At 37.1% G+C, this 13,436-nt stretch overlaps 1 protein-coding gene across 1 annotated transcript; it reads right to left on the bottom strand.

Moving 5' to 3' along the window:
- Positions 1-7,540: 7,540 nt before the first annotated feature.
- On the bottom strand, positions 7,541-11,744 carry LOC127106500 (cell division cycle 20.2, cofactor of APC complex). The gene is made up of 8 exons (XM_051043787.1): positions 11,582-11,744; positions 11,193-11,456; positions 10,810-11,079; positions 9,544-10,371; positions 9,387-9,425; positions 9,066-9,272; positions 7,885-8,002; positions 7,541-7,584 (listed from the first exon to the last, which is right to left on the bottom strand). Exons 1-4 carry the CDS (start codon positions 11,681-11,683, stop codon positions 9,646-9,648), a joined length of 1,362 nt encoding a protein of 453 aa, XP_050899744.1. The 5' UTR covers positions 11,684-11,744; the 3' UTR covers positions 7,541-7,584; positions 7,885-8,002; positions 9,066-9,272; positions 9,387-9,425; positions 9,544-9,645.
- Positions 11,745-13,436: the final 1,692 nt, after the last annotated feature.

The following is a 13,436-nucleotide window of genomic DNA, read 5'->3' as shown; positions in this document are numbered from 1 at the left end:
TCTCCCAGGTTAGACCTCAAAACTTTTTTCAGTTCTCTATAGGTTTCAATGAATGTTTGAGAATTACATTGCTGACAAATCATCTTTGGTTTGTGTTTGTTTTTCTATTTCAATTGATGTTTTTTTCCTCGGATAATTCAATCTGTTTAGTTTGCCACAAGATTTTATATTCATATATGTATTTGGTAGGGGAACATAAAGTTTGATGGATCTTAAAACTTTTTGTAGATGGTCAAATGGAAGAAGAACCACAACCACCTACTGAATGACCACCTGGCAGCATGCTTTTCTGGAAAGCTAAAAGCAACATTAAAATCAGCTCACGTTTCTGCCTAGCAAATTTAGCATGTCAAAGGTTAAATGTTTGTAATATTGTCAATTTGAACATGTCTTGTTGTGGATATGTCCACCATTAGTAGCAGTTTAAGGTGATGTTTGGATTTTATGTGCATCTTTAGAACTCTTTACTATACTGATGATGACCACCATGACTGTGAAGGTGTTTGATGTCATACAATATGTTCTTCCTTATATTTTCATGTTAGATACTATACAACAACACAAAGATATTCACAAACCTAGATTTCACAAATTCTCTGTAGTGGTTTGTTTGCATGGCGGCTCTTAATATGGACAAGTGTGTGAATATCATTAAATACCCTCGGGCAAAAGTTAATATTATCCTATAAATAATTAAGTAAGTCAAGGTTAACTTAAAATACTTTTTATCCTCAAAATATGAAATATTTTTCTTTAAATTTTTTAAAAATTTAAATACTTTTTAACATCTAACCCTATCATTTAATTTTGGTAATAACACATTTTATTTTATTTCTTCATAAAATCTTAAGTTTTAAATAATCTCTAAACCGTTGTTTCATCCTTCAACTTAATCATCTTTTAAGTCTGACCGATAAACATCAACTTGACAATATCTTTCTATCTTCTTACGATACATCTCTAAAATATAATATTTAGACCAACATCTTCTATTATTTTTTTTAGACCTAAATTGTCTATGATTCATTCCCTATTTTCTTGAAATATTTTGTTGCGTTTTTATGTTTTAATATCAAACTATGATTTCTGGTTAAGTTGAAGAGAACTTCAACTCATCCAAATGCTTTGGTAAACTTGTTTCATTTTTAATAAAATTAAGCTACTAAATTACTAATAATCTAAAATACCACAAAAAATAATCATAGTATTATATTAGTACGAAAACAGCATCAACTCTAACATGAAAGTCTAAGCCATGCACTACCATACATATTCACTGCAGTTACCATGGCTAATCATATTACTATTTTACAGAGTTTGATATGCTGAGCTGTAACGAACTTGTTATTTTAGAAACTTCTGATTCGTAATGATAAATATGTAACAAACCTGTTCGTCTAAAATTTAAAGCAAATATTAATTAAAATAAACGTTTGAAATTCTGTTAGAGTGTGTGATAGTAAGAAACAAGTGAGTTATATAAATAGTAATGCCACATTTATACAAAACGGAGTAACAAGAATTAGAGTTGAAAGTTGAAACCATGTGCCTTCCATACCAACACACCGATTCACCTGACTGTTCTTCTCCTCCTGACTCTTCATCTCCTCCGACTGTAGAAACTCAGAACCCTCCATTGCAGGTTCTTCATCTTCATATTCTTCTTCTCTTCTTTTCTTCATTCACTCAAAATACAGTGCATGTTCTTCAATTATGTTTCGTGACTCTCCAACTTCCATATGCTTTTATATCTTATTTGCAGCTTTCTCATATCCTTCGATTCAGTGGTGCAACAACATCAAGACCTGATGCTGCTGCTGCTTCAACATCAAGAGCTGATGCTGCCGCATCCACATCAGCTGGACATGGATTATCTGGACTATCTGGTGCATCAACATTAAGTAGAAATGGATTTCATGAACCAATTGGTGCATCAACATCAAGTGGAAATGGATTTTACGGGCCAGCTGGTGCAGCAGCTATGGTGCTTGTAAAAGATGTTGAGGACAGGGATGAACATGCAGTCGTGGTATCAAATTCAATTCAATATTACATTATATTATACTGCTAGCCTTTTAATTACAACATGCAGCTTATGTTCATGCTTTCTTTTCTCCTTATGTAGTTGCATCGATTTCGTCAAGGGTTGGGAAATCAAACAATTAGCATTGCTCAGTATCGCGGATTAATTTTAGGAATGACCGAATCGTTAATGAGAGGATATACGGAGATCAGTGTCCAAGGAAACTCTGAACTTGTTGTCAATCAGGTTTGCATTATTAGTATATAGCAAAAAAGAGACAGATACATTTCATTACTACTTTTCACTTTTCCAAACAACAGTTTTTAGGTAATTGGGAAATCGACGATCCGGAACTAAGGAGCTTATGTGATGGCGCTTTGGAGCTACGTAATAGCTTTGGATCATTTTCCATCATTCACATTGATCAGGTATTTATTTGCTATACTAATTTGGTGTGTAATGCTTAACTCTCTCCCTGTCTCAATATAGTTATAGTACTTTAGTATTTGATACCAGTCTTGAAATAAAGGTATTTCCAACGTGTTTGTATAATTTGATATTAGAAGAACTAGTTCAACTCTCGAATAACTATACATAGTTGCACCAGTAATATTATATAGGCTCCTAATTCTATGAATATTTACATTTAGTTCTGACTAAGTTGATATCTATTTGATTCTATACTGCAACTCCTTATGTATTTTTTGTAATGTTTAAAGAACTTAAGCCGCGAAGTTGATGATGAAGCAGTTCGGGCCATATCTCTCCCAGGTTAGACCTTAAAACTTGTTAGTTTTGTATAGGTTTTGGTTATTTGATTTTCTAATAATTGCAACCAAATCATCATCTTTGGTCTGTGTTTGGTTTTCTATTTCATATCTGTATTTTAATTGAGAACATAAAGTTGAATGGATTTTAAACTTTTTTGTAGATGGTCAAGTTGAAGAAGAATCACACATTTATTGATCATCTGGCAGCATGCCATTAGCAACATTACAATCGGCTCACGTTTGTGCCTAGCAATTTAGCATGTGATAGGTCAAATTTTGTAATATTGTGAATTTGAACATGTCTTTGTTGTGTAAATGTGTATCATTCGCTGCTTAAGGAGTTAAAAGTGTTATAGTGATGTCTTTGTCATGTGATACTGATGATGACCAGCACCATGACTGCAAAAGGAAACTTCATGTTGATACAATATGTTCTTCCTTATGTTTTGATTAAAATGTTAGAGAACTATACAACAAGAAAAAGATTTTACAATTTCTCTGTAGTGATGTGTTTGCAAGAATATCTTTCAGTACTATACAACTAAAAATTGAATTGAACACCTTGGAAGTTTGTTTGTTATACCAAATGAATATGGCTTATGACACCTCAAATTATTGTTTTTTTTAATGCTCTCTACATACCACCAATCAATGGCCTCCCGTGGCTATCTGGTTTTGAATCCTCCTCATAGCATTTTCTATAGAGCAATTAATGATTATGATAAATAGTAACCATTGAATATTATTCCACCTTTTTTAAGTAATCATTTAAGATTTTATTTGGATCATAACGAGAATATTTATATTTATGGAGAAGAACAACCATGTATGTTAATTCCACCTACTATGGCTAATCAAACCCATGCTGGAATATCTACCAACAATCAAACAACATGAACCCCCTGCATTTATCTGTATTAAAATAAAAATCATACGATCGAAAATCAAAAATCTACTTACATAATTCGAGATGGTCCAAAAATGTCATACATAAATAAAATATCAATAAATATAAAAAAAATTCATGCAATCGAGATCAATAAAGTAGAAAGACCATCAAAATAAAATATAGATCATAGTACTACTACTATATACTAAGACACTATTGTGTATGTCTGACTACCTCTCTTCTACCTCTTTTGTCTCCTTTGTCTCATCGGCCATCAATCCTCCCCGTTCTTTGGCGTTGTCTTCGATACATTAATGTCCCCCGTATCTCCATCATGATGGCATCTAGGATCTGCCTCACATCAGACCCATAAAGAAAGATACTCTTGTCAATGACTGCATGCAGAATCTCCACTATACAACGAAAAATAGGCAAGAGACATCATCAACATGATTTAGTTGTGCTTGCTCCTCCTCTAGTATCTCGTAATGAGTTGGTCTCGACGAATCTCCTGAATAGTCTGCACCATGTACGAATGTTGTTAGACTATGGCACGGATCTAGAAGGGGGGGTTGAATAGATCCCAGTTAAAAACTTGAGTCGGCGCTACCAATTTAAAAGAAAAATTGGTTTTAAAATTGTTTTAGGTGCGGAAGCGACCGAGGAAAATTTAGTCTAAAAACGAACCGTTATTGGAAAGCCGGATATGCGTTAAGCTAATGGATGAGAGATAAAATGAGATACAATTCACTACACTAGTTGCACAATCAATGATAGAGTTCACTTACTAGCAAGCCTAGTTCCAATGAACCAAAATCCAAATTAAAACTCAGTGCAAACTTAAGGCAACTTTGGCTTAGGCAATTTTACAAACACTTGGTGTGCATAAACACTCCAAGTGATATTTGAGTTGAGTAAGTAAGTCAATTTATCCTAGTACAATATGTTATTGTACTTAGTATTCCAACATCAGTTTTAATCACTTACTCAACTTATATCAAAGTTTGGTGAAAAATTGCTTAAACTAAAATCACTTAAATTTTAAGCTGAAAAACATATTATGCAGAAAGTTAAAGGAGACAGAGATTTGATGAGGCAGTTCCCCCGCCGTCCTCGCTTCGGGGTACGTCTGCCCTCAATTCTAAAAATAGAATTGAGATGATTTAATTAAATATCACCTGTGAACTTTAACCGTTTATACAAGGATTGCAAAGCAAGTAAACACAGAATTTCCAATGTGTTGAATGATGCTTCCTATCCTTGCTCCTTGATTCAAGATGAATCAAGACCTTCGATCGTTGTTGCTAGACCTCCGATTCCAGCCCCTTTGTTGAAGAATCTTCCGTTCTTCAAACCCTCGGCCCGGCTGATCTCAAACACAACGAGTCGAACCCGAATCCTTCACTTCAATGCCACCGAATCCGCTACTAGACTGACGAAGACTTCCTCTTCTCAATCACCTTCGCTCGGCTGAATATTGATGAAGCGATTCGTCCAAAAACCCCCAAACGCAAACCGGTATTGGAGGATAAAACCCTAACGGTTTTATTCAAGAAAGAACCTGCCAAGACTTCAACTCGAACCCGATTCTTCAATCGCAACTTCGAACCTTATCACCTTCAATCTATCACGAATCACATCAAAAGTTATTGTGTGCAGTTGATGTATTGTGGACTGTTGAAGATGAAGATGATGAATCTTTGACACCTTTTTCACTCTTTCTTGTTTCCTTGAACACTTGAACTCAAAATAGCAAATGTTAGTTAATAGAAGTGTTTTGACTTCTATATATAGTAACAGACAAAAACAAACAAACATAACAGTAATTCAAAAATTTGAAATAACTCAGAAAACTGAGTTTGCGCGCGAACGGTCGACCATAGGTCGGCGTGCGCTGACCCGTGGGGCATGCGTCGACCCTTATGGTCGACTCAAACATTTCATGCGCTGACCCGTGGATAGCATCACTATGCCATGCGCTGACGTGTGGTCGACTCAAGGGGTTTATGCGCCGACCCGTGAGCTATGCGCCGACCCTATGCGTCGACGCAAGTGATTTTGCGCTGACCCCTTCTAGTTTGCGCAGAGCCTTTGCGCCGACCCGTGAGCTTTGAGCTGACCCCTATGGTCGACTCAAAGCCTTCAAATCTGCAAAGAAACTGTGATTAGTGATTCTTTATGTATTTAGTCATGATCACACTTTGTCTACATGTTTTTAATGATTATAGTAGATTTAGAATAACGTGGAAAAGGATATGGTGGGTAATGTGTTGCATTTGTTCGTAGATGTGCATGATGGTCTTTTGTCATCATTGAAACTTGATATCGTATGTTGTATGACACTTTGTCTTTACATACTCCCCCTTTTTGATGATGACAACCTGTATAAATCAACGTGACGAACATCATGCAGTATTGACACATTTTGCACACTCCCCCTTTCTTTTGTAATCTAAGGCCATTTGCAAAAAGCGAAAGCGACTGTTAGTTGTGGGCATTTTGTCAGCATGTCAGCATTTTTCTCCCCCTTTGACAACATCAAAAAGAGAGACAGAGTGATTATTCAAGATTGCAACGAAAAGTTCACAGGCAGCAGTAGAGATATAGATACCATCGAAATAATATCACACTTATATCATTTCTTAACAATAGTCATTAATTAAGAAGGAGAAAATACATAAGGAAGTTGTGGTGCATAAACAGGCAAAGCAAAACAAAATACATGCAAAAACAACAAGCAACATGTAATGTGCATATGAATGGCTATTGTCTTAAGTGACGGTGGTCGGGATGGTAGCATACGCCTGGGTTTCTGCTAGGGTCAGCCAGAGTTTCTAGGTAATCACAAACACCTTCCAGATGCCTAAGACTCCACTACAACAAACAAGACCTTAGACAGCGATTTTTTTAGCCTTAGACAGCGCTTTAAAGCGCTGTCTAAACCTCCGCTGCTAAAGGTTTAGACAGCGCTTTTTTAAATCTTAAAAGCGCTGTCTAAGCCCCCCCCCCCCCTTAGACAGCGCTTTGGCCAAAAGCGCTTTCTAAGACCCTCCTATTTTAATTTTTTTAGGTATACCTTAGACAGCGCTTTTCAAAAAGCGCTGTCTAAGCCCCCCCTTAGACAGCGCTTTTCAAAAAGCGCTGTCTAAGCCCCCCCTTAGACAGCGCTTTTGCCTAAAGCGCTTTCTAATCCCCCCCTTAGACAGCGCTTTTTACAAAAGCGTTGTCTAAGGTATACGAAATATATATGCCATTTTATATATGCCATTTTGGCCTTTTTTCTACCAATTTTTGGCTAACAAATATATATATACCAATTCAAACCAATTTTTTTTATATTAAATTCAAGATCAAGCAATTAAGATCCAAAGTAGAAATAGTTTTAAGTAAACCACATAGAACATTTCAAGTTTCTAGCCACTGCATCTGTCAACAGACATTTTCAGTAGTTGTGATGAAGTTAACTGACCTCATTGTAACACATGTAATTCAATACAGAACAATTAAGATTATATATTAAAAGTTTTAGATCAAACACTGCAACTGTTTTATTTTCAAAATACATAGAAACTTTTAGCATAGAACTAGAAAGCTAGACATGACAATGTTGTTAAGCAGAAAGACCAGCTTCTTCGAGCAGCTGTTTCACCTTAGTGATGTAATCACTCATTGCTTCATCCTTGGATTTTCCTGCAAAATAAATAAATATAATTTTGACTGTTGCATTGAAACTATAGATTGACGATGTCTTAGTGTCGTGTTTGTGTCGGTATTTCATAGCACAAAAGCACCATAACAAAATATTCACACTTAAAACCGAAACTTATAACTTTTTCTACCTTCAACAGCCTTTCATGCATCCCATTTAGCTCTGTCTTTCTGGCTGAAAATCCCAGGACGAGCTGTAAATCATACACAAAATCATGAACAATCATAATCCATAAGCCTTATTGCCTAGGGCATTTCTGTATTAGCCTACTTGAGTTTATCTACCGACATAAACATTAGCGAAACTGTTTAGAAGATCTTATAGAAATAGCTTATGACATGTCCATAAGTTGTTTTCAACTTATAACGGTTTGTTCGGCCTTAAGCTTGTGCCGGCCCTAACCCTCCACTCGTTATTGCAGGAAGGTGACAGTGAGGATTCAAAAGTGGAAATATCGATTTGAAAATGACTTCTTAAATAAAAGAAAACTCACCGGTGGTAACAGGTCCAAGAGTGGCTTGCTTGTACAATCCATAAAGGATAAGCAAGTTTTCATTTGATGGACTCTCTTTTAGAGTCTTGACTTTCGCAGCATGCTCCTCAAAATCCTCCTGCATCACATTAACCAAGTGTGTAATGCTTGAAGTAATCATTTACTTATACTTATAAGCATAATATCAAGCACATGCAGAATTTTGATACTATTTCTATGAAAATGAAAAACATCACATGTTATGTTCATGTTCAGTACAGAGATCAGATTTAACATTCCTGCATAAAATTCAGCAAACAGTTTGAATCACATCATTTGAATAACAGGGTTTTTTCATACTGATAGCATTGAACAATTCCCAGTAACCGATTGCTGATAAAGAACTCCCCCAATTATAGTAAAAAGCAAACAAACCAGACCAGCAGGACTAGCATGCTTATCCCAAATCGTCACATTAATAGCCACCGTGAGAAACTTATTCACAACCCCAGTAACCGTAAAAGCAGTAGCCGAAACCGCTTTTCTCGCAGCAAATCCAAAGAAACTGATAAGCAAACCAAACACACAAGACAAAGAAACCGCAAGAAACGCATTCATCTCAAACAAACTCCCGGTACTCGAATTAATCGCATTCGAAACCTCAAAATTCTCTCCAGTTAGAAACCAAAAGAAAGGAGCAATCATTAAAGACAAGACAATACTTTAATGATTCCTTGAGAAATACTAGGGGGACAAACTCTTTCTACTCAATTGAAGAGTATAGTTCCTATACTCTAAAAGTTTGGAAGTTCATAAAAAAAACTCAAAGCCAACAATACTTCATAACAATGGAGATTTCTTTCTTTAACAATGAATTATATCTCTTTTAAGAAAATATCATAATTATTTAAACTTGTTATATACCATAATCATCTAATGTAACTCAACCAAATGGAAGCAACAAAAGAGAATATCCAAATGAGTGCGACTTATCAAGTGAATATTCTGCATCCTTACACATTAATGATTCACTATCACATGAAAAAATTAGGTGAGTAACATTGAAGCCCTACTCAATCTGCTCATAGTATCTACAACTACTCTGGCTTGGTCCCCCTAGTCCTAGTTAGTTAGTTGTATATAGTTTTAATAAAAAAAATGGTAAATATTGTGCAGTTCAATAAAAAAACATGATAATATACCTTAGACTCTTCTCCAGGCGCTTGAAACCAACATTAACAACTCTGCCCTTAAACTGATAGATGCAAACCACAGCTATGTCATGTAGCATTTGAACAATCCCCAAGGCTGATGTAGAATCCAAACTAATAGAAGAGAAGGATTGATTATGATCTCATTGCCAATACAAACTCTTTCCTCTCTCCACCAGACACTCCTTGACACATGTTCTCATACAATTAAGAATACAAACATATTTGTCAGTATATTAAACTCTATTATGTTGTTTTCGAGCATGACATTGATTATGACTAATTGAGACTCTAGTGGAAGCATGAATGTACCTCTCCAAGCCTAGCTCATAGATACCATATGTGAACAAGCTGCATATGTCAATGTTTCTTTTACAGTTAGGTGAGGAAACATAACATCATTCTTCACTTGTCAGTATATTAACATTCAGAAGCAGTGTTGCATAGAAAATCGTCAAAAGAAACCTACCTGCTTTTTAAGAACTTGGAATATGGTTGATCATTGTAAGTAACAGATCCGCCAATTATTGGTCGAAAGAAACCTACCTGCTTTGCATATGAGAGTTCATTTTTACCGGATACGGTTGAATTTTGCAAACGGTTCACTATATGCCTTTGGCGCAGCTTTTCCTGCTGTTGCTGGGTTTCCAAAGACATTCCAAAACCTGAGAGTCTCATCTGCGGCTGCAGATGCCACAGTACACCCATCCGGGCTCTGTGTCATGTACAGCACTCTCGAGGTGTGACCGTTGAGTTCTGCCATCTTCACCATTGAAGGATACTTCCAAAGGGTGAGCTGGTTTTTAGTGAACCCATGTGAGCTAAGAAGCTCGCGCTCATTCTTGTTCCAGAGCAGAGAACAAACTTGTGATCCTGTATCGAAAGAATTCAGTCTCGCACCTGTGTGTGTGTTCCACAGTTTAATGCAATGATCACCCCCACCTCCACCAGATGCCAATAGGTTACCCTGAAAAGGACACCAAGCTAGTGCCTTCACAGCAGCTGTGTGTTCCTCAAACCTATGAAGCCAATTAGTAGGTGAATTTGAGGAAACCACAGACCTATCCCATATGTGAACAACATTATCGTTTCCACCACTCGCCAATTGATGTCCTGAGGATGACCACTTGAGCCCACAAACTTCCTGGTTGTGTCCTCTGTACGTTTCAACAATGTGAGATCTCACTCTAACATCATTGTTTACTATTTTACCATCCATTCCTCCTGTTGTCAGAATGTGACTGTTCCAAGCCAGTGAACCCACTCTTGTTCTATGTCCACCCTTTAGTGTCCTTAGCTACAGCAACCAAAATGAAACCATACAAATATGAGACTTGAGAACAATTTTAAGTTTAAAACAATACAAAGAATGGTTTAAATAAAACAGGACAAATTCTGTTCAGAACCAAAAACATATTTTGCCCTAAGAAATTTGCATCTAGTATGATGAATAAACAACAATAAAAGCATCATAAGAACAATGCCTAATGATTTATATGATAACTACCTGTTCAGAACCAAAAACATATTTTGCCTTAAGCAATTTGCATCTATAGTGTGATGAATAAACAACAATAACAGCACCATAAGAACAAGGCCTAATGAGTTATATGATAATTACCTGTTCAGAACCAAAAGCATATTTTGCCCTAAGCAATTTGCATCTATAGTATGATGAATAAACAACACAAAGAGCACCATAAGAACAAGGCCTAATGATTTATAAGATATTTACCTGTTTAGAAGCACTGGTATCCCATATCTGGACATGAGAATTGTTCAAACCAATGGCTAAATGGCGACCATCTTGGGCCCAGTTAACACTTGTGACAGGACCATATTCCTCATCCACAGTGACAAGTTCTGAAGTGGAACTATCTGAAGCATTCCAAAGATAAACTGTATTTTCAAGGGCAATACTAAGGACATTATCGCTACCCCAATCTAGTAAATTCAAGTAAAAATCATCCAAGATATCAGGGGCATCCAAGGTCCTCTCAGAAGTCTGCAAAAACATTTTTACAAACACATTACAGACATGCCAAAATTGAAAAATGGAAAGACTTAAACAAATTTGATTATTGAATATAGAAAACGCAAGACTTTGAAACAACTAACCTGAGGAATACATCGTTTGGGTTTGGATAATTTGGATTGAGGAGGAGGCGAAAGAATTTCCCTAGGTACGAGTTCAACCGGTGTCGGAGGCTTATTCTTGAAAGCCAATATTCGAGTTCCGTCATTGATGTTAACGGCTTCTGCGAGTTTTTTCTGGTATGGTGTAATCACCTCTGGATTTTCTTTTCCCTTTGTACCCTCCGTCAGCATGTAATGAGCATAACCAAAATCCATTGCTGATCTATTTGGAATAAACCTATCCAACTGTTACAAAAAATAAACCCTAAATTGAGAAATTCCGAATCGATAAAATCAAATCAAACTAAAATTAAATTTTAAAAAATCATTATAAATCAATAAAAAGAGTAAAAGTGAGAGAAATCGCTTACATTATCCTGATCCTGCGAAGAATTTTTCTGATGAAGGAAGCGTTCTTGGAAAGGGACACGGGAATCGGTCTTTGAAAAAGGCCTCCACCATCCTGAATCCATTATCAAAGAAACCTGCAAGAAGAAAGAGAGATTCAGAGAAGTGAGAGAAAAGAATGGAAAATAAACGAAGAAATGATGATAATAATGAAAAGAATGGAAAATAAACGAAGAATGTAAAAGTCTTTTAATTTTTTTTTTAATTGAAAGACTTTAAACAGCGCTTTCTCAAAAGCGCTGACTAAGGTCTATATTTAAAAGCGCTTTCTAAAAGCGTTGTCTAAGGGGGGGTCTTAGACAGCGCTTTCTAAAAGCGCTGTCTAAGACCCCCCCTTAGACAGCGCTTTCATTATTTTTTTAGAACATTTTCCGTGTTTTATTTTTATCTTAACCTTAGACAGCGCTTTCTTTTAAAAGCGCTGTCTAAGATGCGCTGTTAAAAAACCTTTTTGGCGTAGTGCTCCCTGTGACCTGCCTATCCAAATCTGCATATCGTTCATGTAAGCTTGTGGAGAGGTTGTCGATCCGCTCATTTTGGATTTGAAGTTGACTGTTAATTTGAGCAAGTCTGTCATCCTGGGATTGCATGAAGGTTTGTTGGGCAAGTTGCATGCTTTGCATCATCTCCAACAGCTCTGAGGAATCAGCTGGATGTGGAGGGGATGGAGGAAATTCTTCCTCAGCTTGGTGATACGGTTGGTAAGATTCACGTTGAGTTGTCCAACCCGTATGTTGCCATTCACCCCAGCCACCCCATCGTGGAACATCTTCTTCATATGTATCCGGCTGCTGTACCCAAGCAGAGCCGGAGTAGTCGTATGTGCCAACGGGTGAAGGACTGTCGTCTCCACCATTGTGAGCATTATCGTGCCTTTCTTCATCTTCTTCATCTTCTTCTTCTTCATTTTCCACTTCATCGTCCTGTTCTTCGCTTTCATCACTGTCAGCCCTTGGAGGAACGTATCCTCTTCGAACAAACTTATATTTCTTCCGCTCCCTGCACCAAATATATCCCATCATAGACATGGTTTTTGTGCTAAACTCTTTGTCAGGTGAGATTGATGTGAACGGGAAAGACGGATGATTAACATTGGCGGCAGTAAGAACTTCTTGAATGAATGATCCGTAGGCAAGAGCAGTCCCTCGCCCGGAATCACGTAGATTATACATTCTACTAGCAATGTAGTATGGCCAGTTGATTTTTATCTTATTTTTCAGAATGTAAATCAAATGAACCTCGGGCTGTTCGACTCTGGAGAGACCGCCCTTCTTCGGCCGCAGGATGCGTGAGACAACCCACTGAAGAATCCTTTCTCCGGCGTTCAGCTTGCCGGCAGTGACGGTTCGTGGGAACAAGTCACTTTGCACAAATTCATCAGAATATGGTCGTGCCAGCATGTCATTTAATGCACTCTTAAACTCATAGCCATCTATGTGGTGAGAGTCAGTCACCTCAGGTAGAGAATTTCCAGCTTCATCCACAGACATGTCAAAATACTTGTTCCAGAAATTTGATTTAATTGATACCTTTGTAGAGCCAACTCTGGAGGAAAGCTTGTGCCCGCGAAAGTTCTCATGAAGACCGGAGTAGAAAACTCGGACAAGGTCTTCACTGTATTGAGTGTTGCACTCCAAGAAGTTGATGAGTCCTTGATGCTGCAGCAGAGACAGGACTTCCGGTAAGTGCATGCGTTCAGCTTCAAGTTTGTAGAACGCATGTTGTTGCACAACTCCTCGTTTACCGATGTCTTTGTTGAAAATTTCGACACGAGCAGGTGGAACGAGTGATACAGCAGATACGGGAAGAGATGCACCG

This window comes from Lathyrus oleraceus, chromosome 7 (genome assembly GCF_024323335.1).
Source record: "Lathyrus oleraceus cultivar Zhongwan6 chromosome 7, CAAS_Psat_ZW6_1.0, whole genome shotgun sequence".
Classification (NCBI taxonomy): Eukaryota; Viridiplantae; Streptophyta; class Magnoliopsida; order Fabales; family Fabaceae; genus Lathyrus; species Lathyrus oleraceus.
This window is presented reverse-complemented; position numbering and strand designations above follow the sequence as displayed.

Excerpts from the sequence above, each read along its gene's own strand:
- LOC127106500 (XM_051043787.1), bottom strand. The coding sequence starts at position 11,683 with ATGGATTCAGGATGGTGGAGGCCTTTTTCAAAGACCGATTCCCGTGTC. Across the intron at positions 11,457-11,581 it reads CTTCGCAGGATCAGGATAAT|TTGGATAGGTTTATTCCAAA; the intron begins GTAAGCGATTTC and ends TTTTTGTAACAG. Across the intron at positions 11,080-11,192 it reads CCAAACGATGTATTCCTCAG|ACTTCTGAGAGGACCTTGGA; the intron begins GTTAGTTGTTTC and ends ATGTTTTTGCAG.